At 43.6% G+C, this 25,565-nt stretch overlaps 1 protein-coding gene across 1 annotated transcript; it reads left to right on the top strand.

The window, feature by feature from the left end:
- The first annotated feature begins 601 nt into the window (after positions 1-601).
- On the top strand, positions 602-24,004 carry LOC137519445 (cytochrome P450 11B, mitochondrial). Its single transcript, XM_068238400.1, has 9 exons — positions 602-891; positions 8,972-9,127; positions 9,683-9,882; positions 11,068-11,271; positions 11,915-12,069; positions 14,096-14,262; positions 15,191-15,269; positions 21,909-22,100; positions 23,759-24,004. Exons 1-9 carry the CDS (start codon positions 602-604, stop codon positions 23,867-23,869), a joined length of 1,554 nt encoding a protein of 517 aa, XP_068094501.1. The 3' UTR covers positions 23,870-24,004.
- The last annotated feature ends 1,561 nt before the right edge of the window (positions 24,005-25,565 follow it).

The following is a 25,565-nucleotide window of genomic DNA, read 5'->3' as shown; positions in this document are numbered from 1 at the left end:
TCCCATGATGCATCACTTCTGGAAAGCATTACTTTATGCCCCTGAAAGACAGACACACAACCAGAGTTATAATTCATGAAATAATTTTTGTGACTCAACCCCCTCCTTGTGCGGGTTCATCTAATTAATAAGGAACAAGGAAACACAAAGATTTATTACTTCACAGATCATCACATCAAAGAACCAAGTATCCAACCTCCGGGTGATGAAAAGATGGATCTAGGGGAGGTCAGAGAGTGGAGACAGGGTGGGCAGAGGGAGGGGAGACGCTGTGTCATGGAAAGATCAAGTGATAACTTGTGTATATGAGAAAGCAGAAATACCAGCGTTAGACCATCTAGGATAGTGGCATGCTGTGACAGCTGGGGACTTTCTAGTGTTCATGGTACTGAAGCAGCATCGTTCTTTTGAGACCTCACAAAGAAGTACCAAGAGACAATAGCATTCAGTGATCAGACAGGAACATAAGAAACTCAGCAGCTTATAGAAGGTGTTGGGTTGTATATAAACGATTGAATGAAGCAATGAGAAGTTGTAACAACTGAGCCACAACACGTGAGAACGGACAGACTAGCACTCAGATAGGCGACCAGCTCTGGCCATGTTGGAGAAGACACTGGCCAGACAAATTGGTTCATGTCTTACAAGATGTCTACAATCAGACTCAGCAAGTCTCCATTGGACTGGGAAGCTCCGGATGTCCACAGCCCCCCTCATCCATGACACCATCACAGAAGGCTCAGTAAGCAACCAAACTCTACCTTATCAGGCCATCCCCACCACTGGACGCAACTCATGGTTGAATCTTATCCAGTACTGGAGAAAAAATAGTTTCCAACGCTTGCACCACGTCATGGAGGAGAACTTCAACCGGCTGGGACCTATATACAAGTAGGCAAATTACTTACATTCTGTTCTTTACCAGATATGAGAATATGAATAACTGTAACCTCTGGGTCCAAGTGCCAGGTAGGAGTAAAGGTCCATGCCTTAATTTTTTGCAAATGATACAACTTATTTGATTCTGGCTGTCTATATTTGGGCTGTTTGGGGGGTTGGACTGTATTGCTCTTCTAAACTGGGCAGCAGGCAAAGTACTGGCATATCTCCCAAATATTCATTTTCTAGAAAGGATGGTCTGTCTTTTGGAATCTTATCCCCCTAAATATTTTTTGACTCACATTTGTCCCTCTTTTAAGTCTGACGTACAAACTCATGTAAACATACGTAACTATCTCTATTAAGAAATCTGGTTATGTGCCTCAACGTTATTCCCTGAAACTGAGGAATGGCTAATTTTCAAATACTATTACAGTAGAAACCTGGTTATGCGGCACCGATGCCAGATAATGTGTGTGCTTTCCTTCATTGTTTGAGACTCAATATTACAATTAGGCCTAACTCATGCAGTACTATATCCCACTATATACATACATAAACTATATACCTACATGAACTTTTCAGCAACCCATCTCCAGCCTATCCTTGGGGAGGAACTGCCCAAGTCCCGTTTTTGTTTTTTTGGCTTCTCCTAAAATCCATTCCTAGCTATAATGAAACTTTGGAATATACCGTAAGTTCACATGTCTAACTTGCAAATGGAAAAGTCATACTTTATAAAGGCTTTCTCTAGCCCTCATTGCACCTCCCCTCTGCTTCTATATCTATCCCTTCTCATCCAGCCCAGTGATGGAGTCTACAGTGAATGTCTCATCCAGCGAAGGCCATCCACCACCTTCCTTCTGAATTAGTCTAGTACAGGGGTCCTCAAACTTTTTCGGTCGAGGGCCGGGTCAACATACTTCAGAATGCTGGGTGGCCGGATGTAACAATCGGCGGGGACGCCGCTGTGGCGGAGAGCGGCATGGCCGCCGCTTCCGCATCTCAGGTGGCGGCGGTCCCCGCTGCTCGGTCGCAGGAATGTTTGCGGCCAGGTCCTGCGGCCGCGCACAGGGCAAGGGCTACGCGTGCGCGCGCCCAGCGGCAGGACCTTTATGCGGCTAGGAGAGGAGTCAGCTGACCGAAGGGTTGGCTGACGTCACTGGAGGCGCCAGCCGCTCCTGATTGGCTGGGCGGCAGGGACTCCTCAGCTTCAAAAGAGCTGAGGAGTCACTCGCAACTTGTCTGCTGTTGCGATCACTTCGTGCTAGCGCTCAGACCTTAGTTAGATCCGGTGTGCTTTGATCCGGGAGGAAACCGGGGATTTCACACAGTGATAGGAATGTACATATTATTGTTATTATCTGTTTATGACTCTAGCTCGTTTCTGACTATTCTTACTCTCTAGTGATTCTGTACCTTTGCCCATCTGACCTTGTTGCCGACCCTGCCTGAATATCGTTACCTCTTTCTGCTCAGTGACTCTGTACTTTAGCCTATCTGATATTGCTGCCGACTTTGCCTGTTAACTGTTTCTTCTCTGCCTCCCGATTTTGTACTGTGTCTGCCTGTCTGTTGCCAAACCCGATTAGTCTGACCCTTCTACTCACCAGTGAGCCCTTCTCACTGGTGAGGTGTTCGCGGTGCTGACAGTGCCCACCAGCTCCTCTGGTGAGGTATAGTCAAATCTGTCCGTACTTACTGTTTGCACCAATCACTACATTCAGTACAATAAAGTGTGTCTAAGATCTCGATATCTCTCAGTGTTGCTATATTTGTATTATTGGTGATTCTGCAGATCACCATATAATCTGATATAGTATCTGCATTGTTTGGTGATACTGCAGATCACCAAACAAACAGAACTTTGTTATTGCTGACACCAATCATCACACCGGAGTATATATGAAATGATGTAGAAAACATTACATTGAACCTAGGTAGGGTAAACTATTACCTATTAACACACGCAGCCCTTATGTCTCCCATTTAGCCAAATCAGATATTATGCCCTCCAACACAGCAAGTGCACATAGTAAGCCAAAAATCTCACCCATACACACAATCACTGTGGCAACATATACGGCACAACCCTCCACTTCCCCTTCGAAAAAGGAAGCATAACTTTCCTGCACAGCACTGACCAAAATACATGTGATTATACTTGTTACAAGTCATCCCCTCCACCTGGTAACCCACTTTCCCAGCAGCCTGAAACACAATCCCCCACACGCAAAAGCCATCAGTGTTCATAATACATATTTTCAAAAGACCCCCCCCTTACCCCCAAAACGACCTCCTTTCCCAATAACCGCATGAACTGCTAATTACCCAGCCCTACACACATACACACTGCTTTTACATTACCTCTAAACCCCCCTCCCCTCCCCGGCCCTTCCCCCGACCATAGCCAGAGGAGAACTCCCAGCAGCAGCTATTCATTCATGTGGCGTCCGAAGAACATCTTTGCTACAGACAGTGAAGCATACCCAGGTGACAACCTGCAGTCCAATTGGACCCATGTGGATGGTTGGTGTCAGAACTGCTATTATATATATGGGCTGCGGATATTTAAATATACAGTGGACCACATCTATAAGAAATACATTTTGTGAGTGGGGGAGGGGTGTGTGTGTGTGTGAAAAAGCCTCAGGGGGCCGCATTTGGCCCACAGGACTTACCGGTAGTTTGAGGACCACTGCTCTAGTAAATAGGCAGCAGCCCACCATCATTCAAAAATGCCCAATTAATCCCTCTCTGCTCTAAAAGATGAGCAACAGCATAATAACCTTTAAAAAAAAAACATTTATTTGTTACAGCTGATACAAATCCTGCAATAAATCTGCAGTTTGTCTACTTCCTGCTTTCATGGAAGCAGACATATTGTTAACATCCTGTGTTTACAAATGAGATCTCTGCCATGGCAGTTAGCTGACACAGCGGAGGCTTATGCTACGTACACACTTGCGATAACGATCGTTCGCTAGGAACGATAATTGAAAGACGAACGATAGGAATACAACGATGGGATGCAGCGATCATCATACACATTTTAACGATCGTTCTCGCAGAAAAGAACGATCAGAAGGAAATGTTGCGTACATATTTATATAAAATAAAATAAAAAAACACTAACATGGAGTTACAATAGATACAAATATATGATTGTTAACTTGAAAACAAAGTTTAATTGAAATGAGCAATGTAACAATCTTTACGGCCGCGCTACAAAGGAAGTACGGAAGCTGGGCAGAATTCAACGCAGGCGCATTGGCCCTTGTAACGATCGTTCTCGGCCGATGTCTGTACACACTATAGTTTTGTAACGATTGTCGGTAGATAAGATCCGTCAGGTTGGATATTTCCATCTTCCCGATGTCGTTCTTTTGTTGTTCGTGTTAATGATCGTTGGGTAAAGTTTTTTCCCCGATTGTCGGCGGAACGATCGTTAATTAGCTGTTTCAAACGACCATAGTCACCAGTGTGTACGCAGCATTAGTCGCAGATAAGGGGTAATTAGACAGGCTAAACTCTCTAAATACATATAGAGTGCATTTCTCTATGTTTTCCTTCAGTCTTGTGCAAGGGTTCAGGTCCTCTGTAACTTACCACCATCTTGGAAGAGGACACTGATGGATCATCACTGTGATGCCATTTGATAAGGTATCTTGAGCACAAAGGGAAAGAGCAGCAGAGATGGAGGGGGCTTCCCTAGTAAGTGTCCACTTTTCTACCTACAGGATAGATTTGGGAGGGCTGTCCAGACTTTCCCTTTAAAGAACAAGCGGCACCCATGCTAACCTAGAAATAAAAAACACATATATAAGTAGATAAATACTAGTTCTCCTTACATAACAGATGTATTGTGCTATCCACGTAATGATTCCTGTGAATTTTATAAAGGAAAAGCAGAAAATCCTATTCTAGGCAGTGGCCATCTTGCCAAGCTAATGCTGACATCATATCCCCCCTGACTCTTGTTTTCCCCCCTCCCTTCTCTTGCTCATTGTGTATTCATTAGCTGCCCTCCTCCCAGAGTCTTCAGACACTCCCACTGAGGTGTATACTATGAACTGCACTGTCTCTTTTATTTACACATCCAATTACTGAGTCACCTCAGCCTTGCTTGTAAACACAAGTAATCGGAGGGTGTTTCTGATAAGCAGCTAGTCAGGGAAATAAATGGAAGAGGAGGAATATATTATTGATAAAAAGTACTCCCAGCATTCAACTATTTGGCACTGTTTGGCACTAGGGCCAGTGCTCCTAAAGTGTGTTATAACTCCAAACCATAACAGCAGAAAAAGTTTTGCAAGTTTTGAATGCAGGATTAGCATCTTTATCACTTAATACACTCAGACCAGTTGCTGTTGAAATTTGATTTGTATGGTGGCAATACCGCTTTAAAGTGTATCTGTAGGGAAAAAAATGCCCCTACAGGATACTCACCTTGGGAGGGGGAAGCTTATGAATCCTAAAGGCTTCCCCCATCCTCCCCCATCAGCTTGTTGCAGTGCTGGACCCCTGAAAAGCACTTGTTAATGGCTTGCACATGGGCACTAGCATGTACCAGCTTGAGCTCACGCGTAAAAAGCCAAGTGAGAGCAAGTGTGGGGGTGTGAGTCCCTGCTCATGAACGGCTTGATGGAAAAAGACAGGGGATGCCTCTTGTGGATCCAAAGCTTTACCCCTCCCAAGGTAGGTATTTTTCTCACCCTAAAACGCACAGGTTTACTTAAAAGGGCACTATGGTGAAAAATTGTAAAATTTTAAATATGTTCAAACATAGACAAATAAGAAGTACGTTTTTTCCAGAGTAAAATGAGCCATAAATTACTTTTCTCCTATGTTACTGTCACTTGTAGTAAGTTGTAAAAGTCTGACAGAAGTGACTGGTTTTGGACTAGTCCATCTCTTCATAGGGGATTCTCAGAAAGGCTTTTATTCTTTATAAAGATATTCCCCAAAAAGGATTTAAACAATGATGCTGGCCAGCTTCCCTGCTCCCTACACAGTTTTTGTCAGTTGGACAGAGCAACTGCCATTCACTAAGTGCTTTTGAAAATAAATAAATCCCTGAGAATCCCCCATGAAGAGATGGACTAGTCCAAAACATCTGTCAGATTTCTACTACCTACTGTAAGTGACAGCAACATAGGAGAAAAGTAATTTATGGCTCATTTTACTCTGGAAAAAAAATGTACTTCTTATTTGTATATGTTTGCACATATTTTACATTTTACAATGTTTCGCCATAGTGCAAAAGTAAATGTAATGGTAAAAGACACAGAGGAGGGAAAAAGCCAAACACTTCAGCGATGTAAATGACACATAGAGGTCACCGAATGTAGTGTCTGGGCAGATTACCTAAGCCAAAGCTTACAGCTCTCAGTAATCACACAATCGCCCTTGTGCTATCCATCAGACAGTCTGCATAAACCAGAAGCAAATCATTGCCCAAGCAGTGCTGGTTGCACAGGCGGGGTGGAGCCTATGCAGGCATAAATCTGTTGCCTGATTTCACTGCATATGAGCAGGCTGGGGGCCTCTCTGGACATAGTCCTCCCCACAGCACCTTAAAGGGGAACTGAAGTAAGAGGTATACGGAGGCTGCCATATTTATTTCCTTTTAATCAATACCAGTTGCCTGGCAGCCCTGCTGGTCTATTTCTCTGCAGTAGTATCTGAATAACTCCAGAAACAAGCATGCAGCTAGTCTTGTCAGATCTGACTTTAAAGTCTGAAACACCTGATCTGCTGCATGCTTGTTCAGGGGCTATGGCTAATAGTATAAGAGGCAGAGGATCAGAAGGGCTGCCAGGCAACTGGTATTGCTTAAAAGGAAATAAACAGTGGCGTAGCTAAGGAGCTGTGGGCCCCGATGCAAGTTTTACAATGGGGCCCCCCAAGCCCTCTATACATAATTGATACGGCGCACCAAAACCTGCCAATGGCAGCTACAGTGTCAGAGGTGCAAGAAGGGGATGGGGAGCAGTTTGTTAATGATTACCACTATTCAAAGCATCTATAGAAGTGATTATTGTGAGCACAGGACCAATAGAGAGCTAATACTGCAGTTAAGGGAGGGCCCTTTGGGGCCCCTCTGGCCCAAGGGCCCCGATGCGGTCGCTACCTCTGCACCCCCTATTGCTACGCCCCTGGAAATAAACATGGCATCCTCCATATATCGCTCTCTTCAGTTCCCCTTTCACTATTTATCAATTTTATTAGGGAACTTTTATCCTTAAAGCGGACCTGAACTCAAAACTTCATCTCTGCACTAAAAGATAAGCAACATCATAATAAAATTTAAAGAAAAAACACTTCTTTGTTGATACAAATCCTGGAATAAATCCGCAGTTAGTCTAATTCTTGCTTTCATGGCAGCAGACATAGGGTTAAAATCCTGTGTTTGCAAATGAGCTCTCTGCCGAGGCAGCCAGGTGACACAGCTGAGGGATCAAATTACAACTTGTGATTAGTCATAGATGAGTGGGAATTAGACAGGTTAAACTCTCTAAATACTTACATGGAACATTTCTCTCTGTGTTCCTTACGTCCTATGTAAGAGTTCAAGAGTTAGATCACCTTGGGGAGAGAGAGAGTGGGTGTGTGTGTGTGTGTGGGGGGGGGGGGGCAATAGTTAATTTTAAATAAAAAAAATGCTGTAATTTAAAAATGTAAATTGTAATTTAAAAAAAAAATTATTGATGTAATTTTACTACTTGGCCACAAGATGGCCTCAGTCATTTTTTTAAGGCATCCTGTAAGTGTACATAGTATGCTTACAGGAAGGGCACTGTGGATGTTTTTTTTTCCACAATGATCACGCGGCTTCTCATAGAAGCCGCAGATCATTGCTTCCGGGGCATAGATCAATTAATTTGCATTCCTTGATCTCCAGGCAAGGGGGTGGCGACGTGAACGAGCGCTGGAGTGCATGCACGAGCGAGCGGGAGCGCGGACAGCAGCGGTAGCGCCGGGGGTATGTGTATCTACACTCTGGGCGAGGACGTGAAGTTAAAAGGGGCGTAGATATACTGTACCCGGGCGGGGAACTGGTTAAAGTACACCTGAATTGACATGATGAGATAAACATAGGTACAAATAGTACTAGCCCTGCTAAGAAATTGTTTCAAGTCCCTTTCTCTTTTCCAAAACAGCAAGTGTTAAAAAACTAGAGTTGTTGCAAATGAGCTCGTCCAACAGCTTGTCAATGACAACAACACACCCAAATTCCCATTTCACTCAATGAGCAGCTCATAGGCAAACACCATGTTACCAGTTTCACACAGGTGCTCTGCCGCCTAAACCGCTTCACACAGCAGCTCATGTAATAATGTTTAATGAAACACTTGCAATATATATATACATATAGCTGTATAAGTACAGAATTCATTTAAAGTAAACCTGAAGGGAGAAAAGGCCCACAATTTTGGCACTTACCTCGGGACAGTCACCCTTCTCATTGCTGTTCCAGTGCTGCTGAGACCCCCACGAGCCTGTCAACAAGGGACCCTGTCCACACTGCGCAGGCACAGAGTGCCTGTGCATTAGCAAGCGCTTGCCAACAGCTCATGTATGCGCAGTAACGCGTAGCCTCTCTGGATTTAACAGAAAATGTGGAGCCTGATTGGGTCTGTGCTACTGTGCATGCACATTGCACAAGCCCTTTGGGCCTGTGCATTAGAATGGACTCAGTCAAGCTCACTCTTTTCCGCCAAAACCTGAGCAGGTCCGTGCTACTGCTCAGGCGCAGTGTGGCCGTGCTTCAAGGGTCCCAAAGCTGGGTTGACCTGGCGGAGTGGGGAAGCTGGATAAGTATCTACTCTATATTGATGGTATGCAAACCTCATAAGTTTGCTTTAAAGGTTTTTACCTTCTTTTGTGTGCAGCTGGTAAAAAATTAGTTCATTGTCTGGGGACCATAGAGGTGAGAAAGGATGTGTGAGGTCTCATTTTACTTTTCCAAATGTATATTTTTATACACTAGAGTTCAATAATTGGTTCTCTGGCAGGCCAATAGCGCCTCTGCTGATGCCAGGCCTCATTGCTGTGCTGGTGTATGATGTGATGTGGGTTTACCCCTCAGGGAGAAGTTGGGGACACACACCAGCGTGAATATTATGCTTCCTCAGGATGTAGCCCGTCTCTTCCAGTCTGAGGGAGTTTTCCCACGTAGAATGACCATGGAAGCCTGGTCCAAGCACCGAGAGATGCGCAACCACAAGCAAGGAGTCTTCCTGCTGTAAGTTCCACTTACCTACTCCTAAACCATTTCACTGCTTTTTTGTTTTTCTTAAATGTGAACTGCAGTGCCATTTAATTATTGCCTTTTGCAGGGTCGGCCTTTCTAATCTCTTCTAACACCAAGGGGCGCTGTAACGCTGACATCATCCTCCAGGGTCCTAGTTACATAATATGACATGTGGTCAGGACCCAAAGGAGGATGTCAGAGTTAAAGTGCTGCTCGGCGGTGGAAGAGAAGGGCCAATCCTGTAACGCAGACATCCTCTTTCGGGTCCCGATCACGTCATATCATGTGATTGGGACCCAGAGGATGATGTCAGCATTACAGCGCCACTCCATGGTGGAACAAGAGAGTCTATCCTACGTCCAGATGAGATAAATATCCATTGGTTCTTGTGCCGCTCTGAATTAGGCTGTGGGTGGCAGCCCAAGTATAGCCGGCTTCAGCAGCCCGGCCCAGAGTTATCATACACAACTAGGGCGGGGCTGCTAAAAGGCTAAATGCCACCTTGATTGCTCTTCTTACTTCATTCTATTCTTTCTCCTGTAACAGCAATGGGGAACCTTGGCGTTCTGACCGAATTGTTCTGAACAAAGAGGTTTTAAGTGTCAGCGGAGTGCAGAAGTTCACCCCCTTCCTGGACGAGGTGGCTGGAGACTTTGTGACTTTCATGAGGAGACGTATCAACAAAAATACGAGAGGGGCCCTAACTGTGGACTTATATGCCGACCTCTTTCGATTCACACTTGAAGGTCAGCGTTTTAATAGTGCTTCTGTAGAATTTTTTTTTAATATTGTTAGCTTGAGAATTGGGAGATGATACAAAATTGTAAAATATACTTCCAGATCTGGCCGGTTGGGCCTTAAAGGCATTCTGAAATGAGAGGAATATGGAGTCTTCCATCTACATTCTCTAAGTTATGCACTCATGTTCTGAATCTAACACTTTAAAAAAGTGAAATACTCACCTATGATGACGAGGGCAAACTTGCGTGTGCGTAGATGGATTAAGATGTAACGTGGCTATAGGCAAGGTAGAAGATTTGGAGCCTCCTTGTGGACCTTTTGGTAAACTGAAGTGGCAAGAGGTCAAAGAAGGTGGCAGGTGGGCCCTTTGACACCCACTAGATGAATGATCCTGCTCTGCACCGTCTGCATGAAGTTGGGATATTCTTCCCTTGTTTTGTGGGCCCCATCAAGTCAGTCCGGTTTCCACTCATGTCCGTAAAAAACGTGTATATCAACTGATTTTCCCCAAATTTGGTTCTGGACTATGTTAGGGGCACTAGATTGTCCCTCTGATGTACAATTAAGGCCTCCGTACACAATTGGAAATATAGTTTGGCTAAAAAATGTATTCAAAATAAAATCTGTTAAGACTAGGGCCCTTTTGACAGAATATTGCTTGTCAACAGCCACTCTTTGTCAAATCAAGCACAATGGGAGCGCTGGGAACAGAAAGCTAGGTGCTGGTCTAGTTTAGGGGACCCAGCAGGAAACCTCAAAGGGACATTCCACATGCATGATTGGATGGACAGCGCCCTCTCAAACTTCTAGGCTTCAGATAGGTTGTAGTAAACCACTTTGTGCTGTAGAGGGTGCTGTTAATGGAGAACTGTTCCCTATGAAGTTTCCTGCTGTGTCCCCTAAAGTAGACTAGCTTCAAAGGCTGCTACACCGAAGCAGAACATACAAATTGCAGATGCTACATCCTCTTACTTGTGCAGGGGCTGCTTTCTGGCCCCCTCAGTTACTAGTTGTCCCCATGTGGTGAATTATAAAACAGTGAAAAAGCAGTAGATAAAACAGTAACCGACAGAAGAAGTCTTGAAATTGTTATCGTCTTGCGGTTCGGGATTGTTATATTAACAGTGGAAAATATAATGCATAATTCTGTATACTTGCATACTCCAATATAACTAGGTCTATCTCTGCAGCCAGCAGCTATGTCTTGTATGGGCAGCGCCTTGGTCTCCTGGAGGAACATCCACCGGCTGACTCTCTGCGCTTTATTGGAGCTGTGGAGACCATGATAAAGACCACCCTGCCACTACTGTATTACCCCCACCAGATCGTACAACTCTTTAACAGCCGCTTATGGAATGAGCATATAAAGTGCTGGGATATTATATTTGAGCAGGGTAAGTCAGAAATGTAAAGAATAAGAAATGTGTTGGTGGATCTCGGACAAAAATCAAGCTCATGGGGTCTTGGACTTTCATGATGATTATCATTCACCTCTTTAGGTTCAAAGGAGAAATCCACAAAGTGTTGTATTGGGCTTTATGTTCAGTCACAGTCAGCCCTCATGGGACACCTTAACACAATTTGGAACAAATAATAATTTCAGTGTGTATCAGCAGTACTGGGGTAGGACAAAATTAAGGCAGTATTTGGCAATGTGGGTATACTACAAGGACAGTACTTTGAGTATGTTCTTTTACTGGGGGATGGGGATAAAAGTTACAAAAAGGCCCTAAGAAAAGTATCATCTTCGGTTCCTCTGCTTGCCACTTATCCATTCTGCTAAGGTGAAGTTGGGGCAGAGGTTCAGAGGAGATGGCATGTAGTCCCTAGGACATTCACCAGGCCATAGGCACTCATCTTGGCTGCCTGTGGATGATCCATCTCTAATTAGGAGGCCCCACTGAAATATTGACACTGTACCGTTAGTCACCCAACATTATCTCAGATGGTAATTTTTCGTTCAGTTCTCCAGACTGTACTTAGTAGCTCATTGAAGACCTGCAGAGGACTTACCTGAGTGTGTATTAACTCCTGCAGCTGATCGGTGTATCCAGAACATTTACCAGGAGTTCTGCCTCGGGCAGGAGCGTCTATACTCCGGCATTATGGCTGAACTGCTGATACAAGCGGAGCTACCACTGGACTCCATAAAGGCTAATATGACTGAACTGATGGCTGGAGGAGTGGACACGGTAAGAGAAGAACAGATACCGGGGTTGAAATGACACTGCTTAACCCTCTCCCAACCGTACATGCCAATATCTTCCCCTCTGTATTTTTCTTACAAGCCTATGGTGTAACCCAGAGTACTTTTCCTAGTCTTATTCTAGCATCATAAGAGTTTCTTTATTCACTGCACTTTACTCAACTGCCTTCTACATTGGAAGCTTATCAACACTTCAAGTATGCACTTCTTCTCTCAGCTTCTTCCCAGGCCCAAGATCTGCTTCCCACATCCTGATACCATCTTAAAAACTCCCACCAAGGCCTGAGATCTGCTTCCCGCACCCTGTTTTTATCTTAGAACTCCTGCCCGGTCTGAGATCTACTTCCCACACCTTGCTACCATACTAGAATTCCTACCCAGGCCCGAGATCTGCTTCTCACACCATGCTACCATCTTAAAACTCCCACCCTGGCCCAAGATCTGCTTCTCACATCATGATACCATCTTAGAATTCCCACCTAGGCCTGAGATCTGATCCCAACACCTTGCTACTGTCTTAGAACTCCCATTCAGGCCCGAAATCTGCTTCTCACACCTTGCTACCATCCTAGAACTTTTACCCTGGCCTGAGATCTGCTTCGCACTCCTGCTACCATCTTAGAACTTCCACCCTGGCCTGAGATCTGCTTCGCACTCCCTGCTACCATCTTAGAACTTCCACCCAAGCCTGAGATCTGGTTCCCACACCATGATACCATCTTAGAACTCCCATTGGGCTCAGCTCCACTCTAAGTCTATTGCTCTGCACTTTCTTTCTATGTTCTCTATGGTAAGGATCAAGGTGGAGGACTGGGGTTGGAGAAGAAGGAGATTGGGATGAGTAGGCAGGTACTGGCGGGAGATCATGAGGTGACTTCATCTACACTGATAAGGGAAATGAGTGAGGAGATATAGATAGGTGAATATTGTGGGAATAGTGGAGTGTGAATAGATATAACATCCTATGGTGGGGAAGAGTTGGTGACTATGTCTTGAGTGGAAAAAGTAGAAACAGGTAGTGTTGGAGTCAAATGTGTCAAAATGTAATGTGGTTTGGATGTTTGGAAAGATGGGAGTACAGAGGAGAGGATGAGTTTTGCTTGGCAGCAGGAAAGGCATTGCTCTAAATCATGAAACACCGCAAAAAACAAATAGAAAACAGTAAAAGACTTCCCTAATGTCACTTGAACGCATATTTAGGCTAGGTTAACATTGACACATTGCACTGTGTTTTGTCGACCAGTATAATCACATTGCAACCACATTGTGCTGCGATCCTGTTTTTACAAGGTATGCACTGCAACACCCCCAATGTGAACCTAGCCTTTCACTTCACTGAAGCTATTTGATATCATTGTTGTTTGTAGGACAAATTATCAGATTGTCCTGTAATGAAGTAATTATGGTGCAAACAAAGCAGAGAAAGTTCCGTGTTTCCCTCCAGAGACAACAGAAGCTTTTCTGGATTGTTTACTCAGGTTAGCTTAATGCTGGGAATACACAATGCGTTTTATCGATTTTTTTTATCGATCAAGCTTCGATTCGTTTCTCCACTCAATTTCCCACTTGATTCGCTTATCTTTTCGTATTAATTTACGACATTCACTTCTATGAAAAATCGAGCAGTGAAGCGATCGAAAGTAATATCGGACATGTCGGAAATTATCTATCAAACCCTTTATCTGATGAAAAAACGCATAGTGCATTCCCAGCATTACACAATTTTGCCAGCAACAGCAACCTTATAAATTAGCTTCTGAGTGAAGTGAAGTTTGAATGATTAACTCTTCCAGTAAATTGGAAATGAACTCTTCCAGTAACTTGGAGACCAGGAATATTATTTTTTCCCTTTCAGTTTTATGCTGTGGTTAATGCTTTAGACCACAGGTGAAATAGTAGTGGGATTGGGAATTCTGGGAGAACATTATTTGCAACCTCTGAGATCTTCTTTTGCACCGCCCTTCTGTTTTACCCAACAAAGTGACTCTCCAACTTGTCCTGTTCATCCGCAGACAGCTATGCCTCTCCTCTTTACGCTGTTCGAGCTGGCCCGGAACCCCTCTTTGCAGAGGGAGTTACGGGAAGAGATTCGGAAAGCAGAAGCTGAAAATCCAGATGACTTGAAACAACTACTAAACTCTGTGCCTCTATTGAAAGGAGCAATTAAAGAAACACTTCGGTAAGTATCAAAATTACCTCCAGTCTGTGAATAATGTTAGGTAGGAGGGGCCACTCACACTTGCTCTTGCGATTGCCTGAATGCATCAATCTGCAGTTTACAATTTTTCAGATTTGATTAGTTTTGATTTTTCACATGCAGTATTGTGATTTTGGTTTGCATTCGTATAGCAAATTTTTCATTTGAAGTTAAAGGAAACCTGAGATAAACTAAGCATATAGATTTATACTAACTTGGGGCTTCCTCCACCCCCTGTAGTCCGTATGCTCGATTGTTGTCCTCCTGATCCTCTCAGTTCTCCTGCAGGGGGAGTCCATGATCCAGCCCAGTCAAGCACCCGCTGATTGGGCTCCTGTGGCTGGTAGCGTTTTACACAAGCGCAGTTACAGTCTCTGAACTGCGCATGCACAGAACGCAGCTGCCCGTGGGAGCACAATTGAAGGGCGTGCACAAGCAGAACCCTGCATACACAGTGGAGCGCGATTGCGCCAGTTGGGGGATTTACACTGCGGGAAAACGGAGGGGATCAGAAGAACGGTGATGGAGCAGACAAACTTAGGGGGGTGGAGGAAGCACGAGGTAAGTATAAACCCTTATACTTACGTTATCTTAGGTACACTTTCCATGTACATAAAAGTGTATCTAACTAACTTCAAAATTACGCACCATTTTACACACGATTTTTCTGCATTCCCATTGAATTGCATTGGAACATGAATCACACATGAAAAAAAAATCAGCCCTGCTGTTCAAATTTAAAATGCAGAAAAACTGTGATACGCAAATATGAACACACAAAAAATATAATGCCATTGAAATACATTGTATGTGTAGCAGTGATTTCTGAAAATGCAAAATGCATGCAAGTGTGAACCCTGCCTACATTGGGTAGATGATCTGAATATTTATGGACCTCTTTGCTCTTCAGCTTATATCCTGTAGGCATCACGGTCCAGAGACATCTGACGAAGGACATCACTCTGCACAACTACCACATACCATCTGGGGTGAGGCACCAACTCATATTTAGTCTTCTTGTAGCTGCAAGGTAAAGGGAGGGTACTATGGGAGTGGATTGGCACATTGGTGCACCACACTACCAAGCATCCAAAACAAATGAACATTGGAAAAAAAATGCAAGGGCTGCCTATCCATTCAGTGCTTCTAACAATTCCAACTCTTATGCTAGCGTTTTTCTGATCGATTTCTCATAGAAGTGAATGGAAATCGATAAGAAAAGATAAGAAAATCGATCGGAAAATTGATTGAAAATAAAATCGGACAGCAAATTGAAAAATCTTATCTTGTAATCCCATCATTAGGCCTCTTTCATATAGGAAGCTGGCCAGGCCCTTGCTATCGCTCTGTACTGGCACTAGACAGGCGCCCCCCCCCCCCCTCCACCACCACCATGGAGTCACATCTGAGCATGGCTGCTGAATGTATTTCAATGGGCTGGTGCACACCAGCGGTTTGAGGTTGTTAGCAAACCGCAAATGTGCCTCCTGCTGCATGTTTGCGGTTTGCAGAAGCGTTCCTGCCTCAATGTAAAGTATGGGAAAAACGTGAACCGCTCTGGAAAACTCTAGATCAGAGTGGTTTTCCAGGCGTTTTTATTACTGTTCAGTAACAGCTTTTACTGTAACAATATTTGTAATCTGTTACACAAAAACGATCCTAAAACGCTAGGCATGTTTAGAAAACGTCTCTAAACATGCCTAGAATCGCTCTGAAATCTGCTCCAAAAACCTCTAGCGTTTTGAGGATCTGCTAGTGGTTTTGGTGTGCACTGGGCCTCAGTGGTGTAAGGTAGTAAATTTAAGTCTATGCCCAGTTGGTTTCCAGTTGGTTTCCAGTTGAGTAAACTACTCATTTGCTGGATCAGGCCACTGTTACCCAAATATGGCCACTTTTACAATTCTACACTCTATATAGGGTACAGAAAATGATAGTAAAGAATCGGTACTTTTTCAGTTGCAAAATACTGAAAAGTTATTTAAGAGAATATGAAATTATAAATTATATAAGAGAAGATTAAAAATTATCTCCTAGGACAGTGATCTGCAAACTTGGCTCTCCAGCTATTAAAGCAGAATGAACCCCAGCATTTCTACGGTACTTTGCTCTAATAGATTATTTACAGCATATTATATACAACCAGCTTTTTTTTTTTACTAGAACTGCATTCAAAGGGTTAACACAGGCTTTAGAAGCTTTCCTGCCTGCAGAGCTGGCCGCTTCCGAACTTTACATAATGTTATCTTGTGTTTAATTGTATCAAGTGAGAAATGTAAACAAAGCCTTCTCTCACACTGCCAAGTCCCCTGAACAAAGTCAGACAAGCATAAATGCTTTCTGATGCTTTCTGATTAAGTTATAGGATGAATAAAGCAGTTATAAATAAAATGCAAAGTCAGCTCTCAGAGTAAAATAAGTGTACTTTAGGAACGTATAATTTCGAAATGAATAATAACACTTATGCTCAAAAGCAAATATGCTAACCGTATGGCATATAAAAAGTAGGAAAACATGTTTTTATTGAATATTTGGTCAGGGTTTTATACCGCTTTAACCTCCCTGGCGTTTTAAATCCCTGCGGCCGCGCGTGTTTTTTTTTCCTAATTTTTTTTTTTATCATGTAGCTAGCCTAGCGCTAGCTACATGATTCCCCCTCCTTGCTCCCTCCCTCCCACCCTTCCGATCGCCGCCGGCGATCAAACCCATTAGGAAATCCCGTTCTGAACGGGATTTCCTGTAGGCCCTCCACCGTCGCCATGGCGACGAACGGAATGACGTCGTGACGTCAGGGGGAGTCCCGATCCACCCCATAGCGCAGCCTGTCGGTGATTGGCCAGGCTGCGCAAGGGGTCTGCGGGCGGGGGCTCTTTCGCGGCAGGTAGCGGTGGATCGGCGGTGAGCGGGTAAGACATGCAGCTAGCAAAGTGCTAGCTGTGTGTTTTAAAAAAAATATATACAAACCGGCCCACCACGGCCTGAGCAATCCAGCGCGGCATTACTGGACGAGCTGAGGTTAAGGAACTACAAGTCCCACAATGCCTTTGCCTTTATGAATCATGACTGGGGCTGTCAGACTCCTGCAATGCATTGTGGGACTTGTAGTTCCTTAACAGCTGGAGAGCCAAGTTTGCAGATCACTGTCCTAGGAGATAAAGTGAATTGCATATGGGCCCAGGTCTGCTTGGAATGTTTATGTTCTCCTGGGATGGTGTTTCTTCTTAAAACACATGGGCCCATATGCAATTAACTTTTTCTCCTGACTTTTCTCTTAGGTCATATTTTTAAACATGTCAATAAAATGCCTTTCAAGTCAACAGAAAGCAAGAAAATACTCAAAATAATTTTGATAGTACCTTTTCACCTACTTTTTGGTACTTTTTTAGTTGAAAAGTCCTGGAAAGTTATTTTAAATCAAAGATGAAAAAGTATCTCTTAGGAGAAAACTCAGGTGAAAAAGTGAATTGCATATGGCCCATGGGCCCATACGCAATTCCCTTTTTCTCCTGAGTTTTCTCCTAGGTGATATTTTCAAACTTGTCAATAAAATCCCTTTTAAACCACCAGCAAGCAAGAAAATACTCAACACCTACTTTTTGGTTCTTTTTCAATTGCAAAGGTATTCTAAACAGAAGATGAAAAAGTATCTCCTTGGACCTATTATCGCCATGGGCCCTTATTCAGTTCACTTTTCTCCTCAGTATTCTCCTAGGAGATATTTTTCATCTTATTCACAAAATAACTTTTCAACATCATTATTTCCTTGTTAGCTGAGGGCATAAAAGGTATTTAAATGAGAAGGTGTGAAATTGTGTCCTGTCCTGTGACAAATCTCAGGGGAACAGGTAATTGAATAGAGGCCATGCTGTAAGATTTAAGGGTACCTGTATGGAAAAAAGTGCCCTAAAGGGTACTCACCTCAAGAGAGGGAAACCTCTGGGTTCTCCACAGGCTTCCCTCATCCTCCACTGGCCCATTCCAGCTCTATCCCATTAGCAAAACCACTTTTTGATCCTTGACGACGGCTCGCACATGCGCAGTAAAACAGACCCTCTGTGGCTTTGGCGGAAAAAGCCAAGCTTGATCAGGCCCGTGCTACTGCGCATTCAAAAGCTGTCCATGCCTGAGCATTAGTAAAGACCAATCGGGCTCAGCTTTTTCCGCCAAAGCCCAAGCATGTCCAGGGGGCAGAGCTGTAATGGCCTTATGGAGGAGGGCGGGGTAAGCCACTGAAGAACCCAGAGGCTTCCCCCTCCCAAGGTACATATCTAAATTTGGGCATTTCAATCCTCACAGGCTTGCTTTAAAGGATACCTTAGCCCATAAAGAAATGTAAAAACAGTCACAACTACAAAGTGCGCATGCGCAGAGTCAGGCCCGGATTTACCTCGCAGGAGCCTATAGGTACAGATGTCCTGGCACCTTAGACTTTGCCCTTCATGAACCTACAAACCACTTGCCAAACCGCACCCCAAGTGTGCTGGCTGGCCCAGCTGTCACTTCTCCTTTAGTTCCCTTGTGCGTCATAGGTAGTTACAGGAGCCCCTTAGTATTAGGCAGAGCCGGATTAAGGCTAAATGGGGCCCTAAGCAAAGTAACTGATTTGGGCCCCCCATCATGTCGTAATAGAATCAGAAGATGCAGCTGCACAGCAACATGCCGCACACACCGGGGCAGCCGAGCTACTGGTTGCTATGTGCAACAGCCCACTTTCCTCTGTGGGTGCACAATGCAGGGAATAGCAGCGGCAAAATACAGAGTGAGAGATGAATGGCTGGGACATTTGCACTCAGGGGCTGGGGCACCCCTGTGAAGAGGGCGCCAGATACCACAGCACTTTCCCCCTGCATCTCCAGCCTGGCAATAGCAGAAAGCTCTGGACACCGCCAAACCGGAAGCCATTCCCCAGACAGAATTACATAACCACCCCCACCACCGAACAACCGATTTCCTCCAAAACTAGACAGCCACCATGCAGCCTCCATCCCAGTGAATACGATAGTCCAGCAGAGAAGGAAGCCGAAGCGGGGGAGAATGACAGCACCAGATGACTAACATTCACCTATTGCGATCCAAGCAATAGAGGTCCTGTCACCCGGAGCCCATCTGTCTCCTCTAGAGTGCTGTCACTCTGTTACTACTACTATTACTACTTCCTACTTCCTGTCTGATCTGAGAATCAGGAAGTTCAGCGCGAGTGGCTGCACTGTAGAAGAGACTGATGGGTTTCAGATGACGGGATCTCTATCGCTTGGATCATGGATAGGCGAGTACGCGTTTGCCATCTGCTGCTATCATTCTTGCTGCAGCTGTGGTTCTCTGTGGTAAGGGAGGGAGGAGTGGGCAGTGGCAGAGCGCACAGTAGCAGGAGGGGGACCTAGGAGGAGAGCTTGGCTCTGAAGACAATCAGCAGCACACGGCATCATTTGACAAGACAAGACAAATAACATTTATATTGCGCTTTTTTTCCTGGCGGACTCAAAGCGCCAGAACTGCAGCCACTAGGACGCGCCCTATAGGCAGTAGCAGTGTTAGAGAGACTTGCCTAAGGTCTCCTACTGAATAGGTGCTGGCTTACTGAACAGGCAGAGCCGAGATTCGAACCCTGGTCTCCTGTGTCAGAGGCAGAGCCCTTAAAGGGACTCCGAGCAGTGCCTGTGGGTATGCCTTTAAGCATACCCACAACTAATTAATTACATCCTCACACCTACCAGCATAATGTTTGTAATTATACCACCCTGGGTTTCTTATATTTCATTGCATTGGCTTCAATTCATCAAGCATTACCGCATTCGGTAATGCTGAAAACAGCTGACTTAACGAAGCACTTTAGAAAATGTTAATTCATCAAAGCTGTTACCGAATGAGAAGCTGAAATGACACAGCAATGAGATAAATTACCGACATGTGCTCAACAAATGTTAATTCATCAAGGTTCCCACATTCGATAACACATTCGGTGTTTATCTCAAGCTCTCCCCTGTCGTTACAGGCTTCGAAAGCCTTCTGTGTGAATGTTTTCATGATTAGCAGGAGCAGGCAGCCAATAGAAACAGCCCCTGTTCTCCTGCAAGTGCCGCTGATAGGTCACACAGGCTTCTCCACACAAGCTTTCAGACCCCCCAAGCAGTGAGCAGAGAGAACGGGTCAAAATATATCCCCAGATTCCCTTCGGTGGTGTAACCCTTTCAGGCCCTGTTTGATAATGCAAAGATGCTGGTGGTGAAATCACCAAGCATGGCATTTGTAATGTCTCCAGGAAGTTCATCTACGTTGTGGCAAATAAGTAAAATGTTAAGAAACACTGATGGACAGATTCAGAGCAGCAGAGGCAGTATAAGTAACAGTAAATATAACACACGTTTACATGTAAAGGGATGTCTGGATGCCTTCTATTGTTATCAGCTTGTAACAACACAGAGACATTCCAAGCTGCTCTGCACCACTCTGCAGTTATGAACAGCCTTTGATGAATTGAAGCCTAGTAGTTCGGTAACTTAACGAACCTCTACCACACATGGGAAAATATTGATGAATTAGCACAGTGAAGTGTAAAATACCGAATGCGGTATTTTAAGGACTGGGGTTTTGTTATCGAACACCCTTTGATGAATTGAAGCCATTGTGCTGAATCGAGCTGCCGACTTTGGAGAAAAGTCGTCCTGTGTAATACAATGTAACTATGGAAAGATGCATGTCATTTTGAAGCTCTCTTTCTCCTCTTTCCAATGATAGATAAAATGCCATCCTAAGCCTTTTAGTTTTCGCTATTTTCACGATTTTGCCGTAAAAATAGCGAAAACTAAAAGGCATAGGGCGGTGGTTTATATATCATTGGAAAGAGGAGAAAGAGAGCTTTAAAAAAATATGCATCTTTCCATAGTTACTGCACTGCTCAGAGTCTCTTTAACCATTATACCATCCAGCCACCGCTGACAGGATGGCGAGGGCTGGTTTATGTGCTGATGGGGCCCCTTTGACTCTGAATGGGGCCTCAAGCGACTGCTTTTGTTGCCTGGTCGGTAATCCGGCCCTGGTATTAGGTAGCCAGAGGTACCCTCAGTATTAAGTCGCCCACAATTGAAAGGAGATCTTGTCAGTGGAATGCTGACAGCTGGGTGAGTAAACTCTCAATTACACTCCGCTGAGGACTCTGCATAGGAAAGGAGGGATGGAGGCACTTAAGGAGTAGAGTAAGCCACCTTTCTATCACCAGGCGCCTCTAGGCACGATCCTACAGTGCCCTATGGTGAATCCGGCCCTGCGCAGAGTGCTCCCAGGCACGGGCGCGCAATCAAGGATGCTCATCGCCGGGCAGCACCTGTGCAGCGTTCCCCGCCCCTCCCAACCCATAAGTAGGTTCGCGGGGACATTGCACGGAAACGGAGGGTGACGAAGGAGAACGGGGCAGCTGTGGGCATGAGGACAGCCCACCACACATGCCTGTATACCCCTGTTTTTACATTGCTTTTTGGCTAAGGTATCCTTTAACTTGCTTGAACTGATTCTAGGATATGAATGGAAAGCCCATAATTGTAGCTACTCTTGTGGAGACTAAGGTGAATGATCTATGTATTCTGTATTACTTTTATGCATTGATTGGGAATCTCTGGTATACCTTCTGTTTTCAGACGCTAGTGCAGGTGGGCCTGTATCCAATGGGGCGGAGTTCTCTCGTATTTCAGGACCCTCTGCGATATGACCCCAGGCGCTGGCTGAAGCGAGATGACACAAACTTTAAAGCATTGGCGTTTGGCTTTGGGTCGCGGCAGTGTATCGGTCGCAGGATCGCTGAGACCGAAATAACACTATTCCTGATTCATGTGAGTCTGGCCAATTTATTCCTGGACGAGGAGTAAACAGGGGACGTTTTTTTCTCTTTGAAGAGTTAAATGTAGCAACACATCGTTTTCCACAACATTTCTTAAACCGTGACAGTAATTTACTTTGGCTCTCTTATAAGATATTACAACTGCAGAACCACTTAAAGAGACTCCGTAACAAAAATTGCATCCTGTTTTTTATCATCCTACAAGTTCCAAAAGCTATTCTAATGTGTTCTGGCTTACTGCAGCACGTTTTACTATCACCATCTCGGTAATAAATTAACTTATCTCTCTCTTGTCAGACTTGTCAGCCTGTGTCTGGAAGGCTGCCAAGTTCTTCAGTGTTGTGGTTCTGTGATGCATCTCCCCCCTCCAGGCCCCTCTCTGCACACTGCCTGTGTATTATTTAGATTAGGGCAGCTTCTCTCTTCTCTCTTATCTTTTACAAGCTGGATAAATGGTCCTCTGAGCTGGCTGGGCTTTCACATACTGAGGAATTGCATACAGGCAGAGCTGTCTGCACTCTGCAGGAAGAAACAGCCTGACACTTCAGTGGAAGATAGCTGCAGGGGAAAAGAAACACACAAATGATCTCTTGAGATTCAAAAGGAAGGGTGTATACAGCCTGCTTGTGTATGGATGTATTTTCTATGTGTGGACATACTGTACATCAACCTACTTCCTGTTTTGGTGGCCATTTTGTTTGTTTATAAACAAACTTTTTAAAACTGTTTTTAACCACTTTTAATGCGGCGAGGAGCGGCAAAATTGTGACAGAGGGTAATAGGAGATGTCCCCTAACACACTGGTATGTTTACTTTTGTGCGATTTTAACAATACAGATTCTCTTTAAAGGAACACTGAGGCAAAAATGAACTGATAAGATAGACATGTGTATGTACCGTTCCAAGCACAGAAATAACTAGGCTGTGTTCCTTTTCTTTCTCTGCCTGAAAGAGTTAAGCATCAGGTATGCAAGTGACCGTTTCTCTCCAGTTGGGACTTAGTTGGACATAAACTTCTGAGAGCAGGGAAAAGATAAAAAAAAGGTCAATAGTTCATAGATTTAAGCTCTGGCACACTTGAAAGACTGGGTCATTGAGCAGAGATGATGAAACATTAAAATGTAAAAAGTAGATTTAAAGCAAACCTGAAGTGAAAAAAGCTTAGGATACAATGAATTGTATGTGTAGTAGGGATAACTCTACTCAGATTCTCTTTTCTTACTTCCTCTGGCTCTTGATGTCCCCATAGACATGATGCTGTCAGGGTTAGTCTTGACTATTAGTGGCCATTTTGCTTGATCATCTTACCCTAAGAATATTGTTTAGTTTGCTAAAAAAAACAGTTTTTATCAGCCTCCATTTTACAAGAGGAATACTTTTAAGGACACCCGAACTGTAAAGGAATATGGAGGCTGCCATATATATTTATTTTTAAACAATGCAGATTGCCTTGCTGTCCTGCAGCCAGTTGTGTTTTGTCTCTTCTGTTTCTTTATTTGATGTCATCATTGGTTTCTCAGAAATAGCACACTTCTTCTGGTGACTTCAGCACTTGCAGATATCTCCATCCTCTACAGTTCATCTTGGCTGAGGTCTTTGCAGGTCCATCTCATTTTCTTTCTGTCTGAAGTTGTGTTTGTCTCTTGGCAGATGCTGAAGAATTTCCAGATAGACACAGTCAGTAAAGATGACATAAAGACGGTGTTTGGATTTATCCTGATGCCGGAGAAACCACCACTTCTGACCTTCAGACCAATCTGAGAGCCGTGCTATCAGCTGATCAAGAGTCCTGGCTTTACCTGGCCCACAGTACAGACTGTAGGATTATTATGTGTAAGGAATGATGTTTGTGTTCAGTGCAACAATATGGTGATTTATAATAAACTCTTAGATGACTGTTCCAGCCTGATTATTCTACATGCAGAGAACATGCTACACAAATAAGGAATGTAGATCAAACATACCCTGCTATGCAACATACCTCCGAAAATAAAACGCTCTGCTACTGAAACATGTTTCCTACAACTAGTGATGCTCAAATACCCCTTTTTAAAATTCGAGTTTGGTCGAATTCGAATAGTAAATTATTCGAGGTCAGTCGAATATTCGAGTCGAATAATTTTTACTATTCGATTCGACCTCGGACTTCGAGCTCACTATTTGAGTCGGTATTCGAGCTAACTATTCGAGCTGACTATTCGAATTGGCCTTAAATAGCTTCCCAACACTTGTTTTGAGGGTTAATGATGCAAGAAACATATTTTTTTCCAAGTGACAACAGCAAGTGATTATGTGGGGATGTTCCTTTAAAAAAAAAAAAAGGTGAAAAGAGAAGTTGTGTCCAGAATTTTGTTCAGTACTGTATATACTTCTTCTTCTTCTTCTTCTTTATCTTCTATATCTTCTTCTTCTTCTTCTATATCTTCTTCTTCTTCTTCATCTTCTTCTTCTTCTTCTTCATCTTCTTCATCTTCATCTTCTTCATCTTCATCTTCTTCATCTTCTTCATCTTCATCTTCTTCATCTTCTTCTTCATCTTCTTCATCTTCTTCATCTTCATCTTCTTCATCTTCTTCTTCATCTTCTTCATCTTCATCTTCTTCATCTTCTTCTTCTTCTTCTTCTTCATCTTCTTCTTCATCTTCTTCATCTTCTTCTTCATCTTCTTCATCTTCATCTTCTTCATCTTCTTCTTCATCTTCTTCATCTTCTTCATCTTCATCTTCATCTTCATCTTCTTCATCTTCTTCTTCATCTTCTTCATCTTCTTCTTCTTCTTCTTCTTCTTCTTCTTCATCTTCTTCTTCATCTTCTTCATCTTCTTCTTCATCTTCTTCATCTTCTTCATCTTCTTCTTCATCTTCTTCATCTTCTTCATCTTCATCTTCTTCATCTTCTTCTTCATCTTCTTCATCTTCATCTTCTTCATCTTCATCTTCTTCATCTTCTTCTTCTTCTTCTTCTTCTTCTTCTTCTTCATCTTCTTCTTCATCTTCTTCATCTTCTTCTTCATCTTCTTCATCTTCATCTTCTTCATCTTCATCTTCATCTTCATCTTCTTCATCTTCTTCTTCATCTTCTTCTTCTTCTTCTTCTTCTTCTTCTTCATCTTCTTCTTCATCTTCTTCATCTTCTTCTTCATCTTCTTCATCTTCATCTTCATCTTCTTCATCTTCTTCTTCATCTTCTTCATCTTCTTCATCTTCATCTTCTTCATCTTCTTCTTCATCTTCTTCATCTTCATCTTCTTCATCTTCTTCTTCTTCTTCTTCATCTTCTTCTTCATCTTCTTCATCTTCTTCTTCATCTTCTTCTTCATCTTCTTCATCTTCTTCTTCATCTTCTTCATCTTCTTCTTCATCTTCTTCATCTTCTTCTTCTTCTTCATCTTCTTCTATATCGTCTTCTTCGTCACTTATTTCTCTTTTCATTTTTTTTTTTTTAAAGAAATGCAGCT

Source organism: Hyperolius riggenbachi, chromosome 5 (genome assembly GCF_040937935.1).
Source record: "Hyperolius riggenbachi isolate aHypRig1 chromosome 5, aHypRig1.pri, whole genome shotgun sequence".
NCBI classification, from domain to species: Eukaryota; Metazoa; Chordata; class Amphibia; order Anura; family Hyperoliidae; genus Hyperolius; species Hyperolius riggenbachi.
Note: the sequence above shows the minus strand (reverse complement) of the source record. Positions and strands in the feature narration are given on the sequence as shown.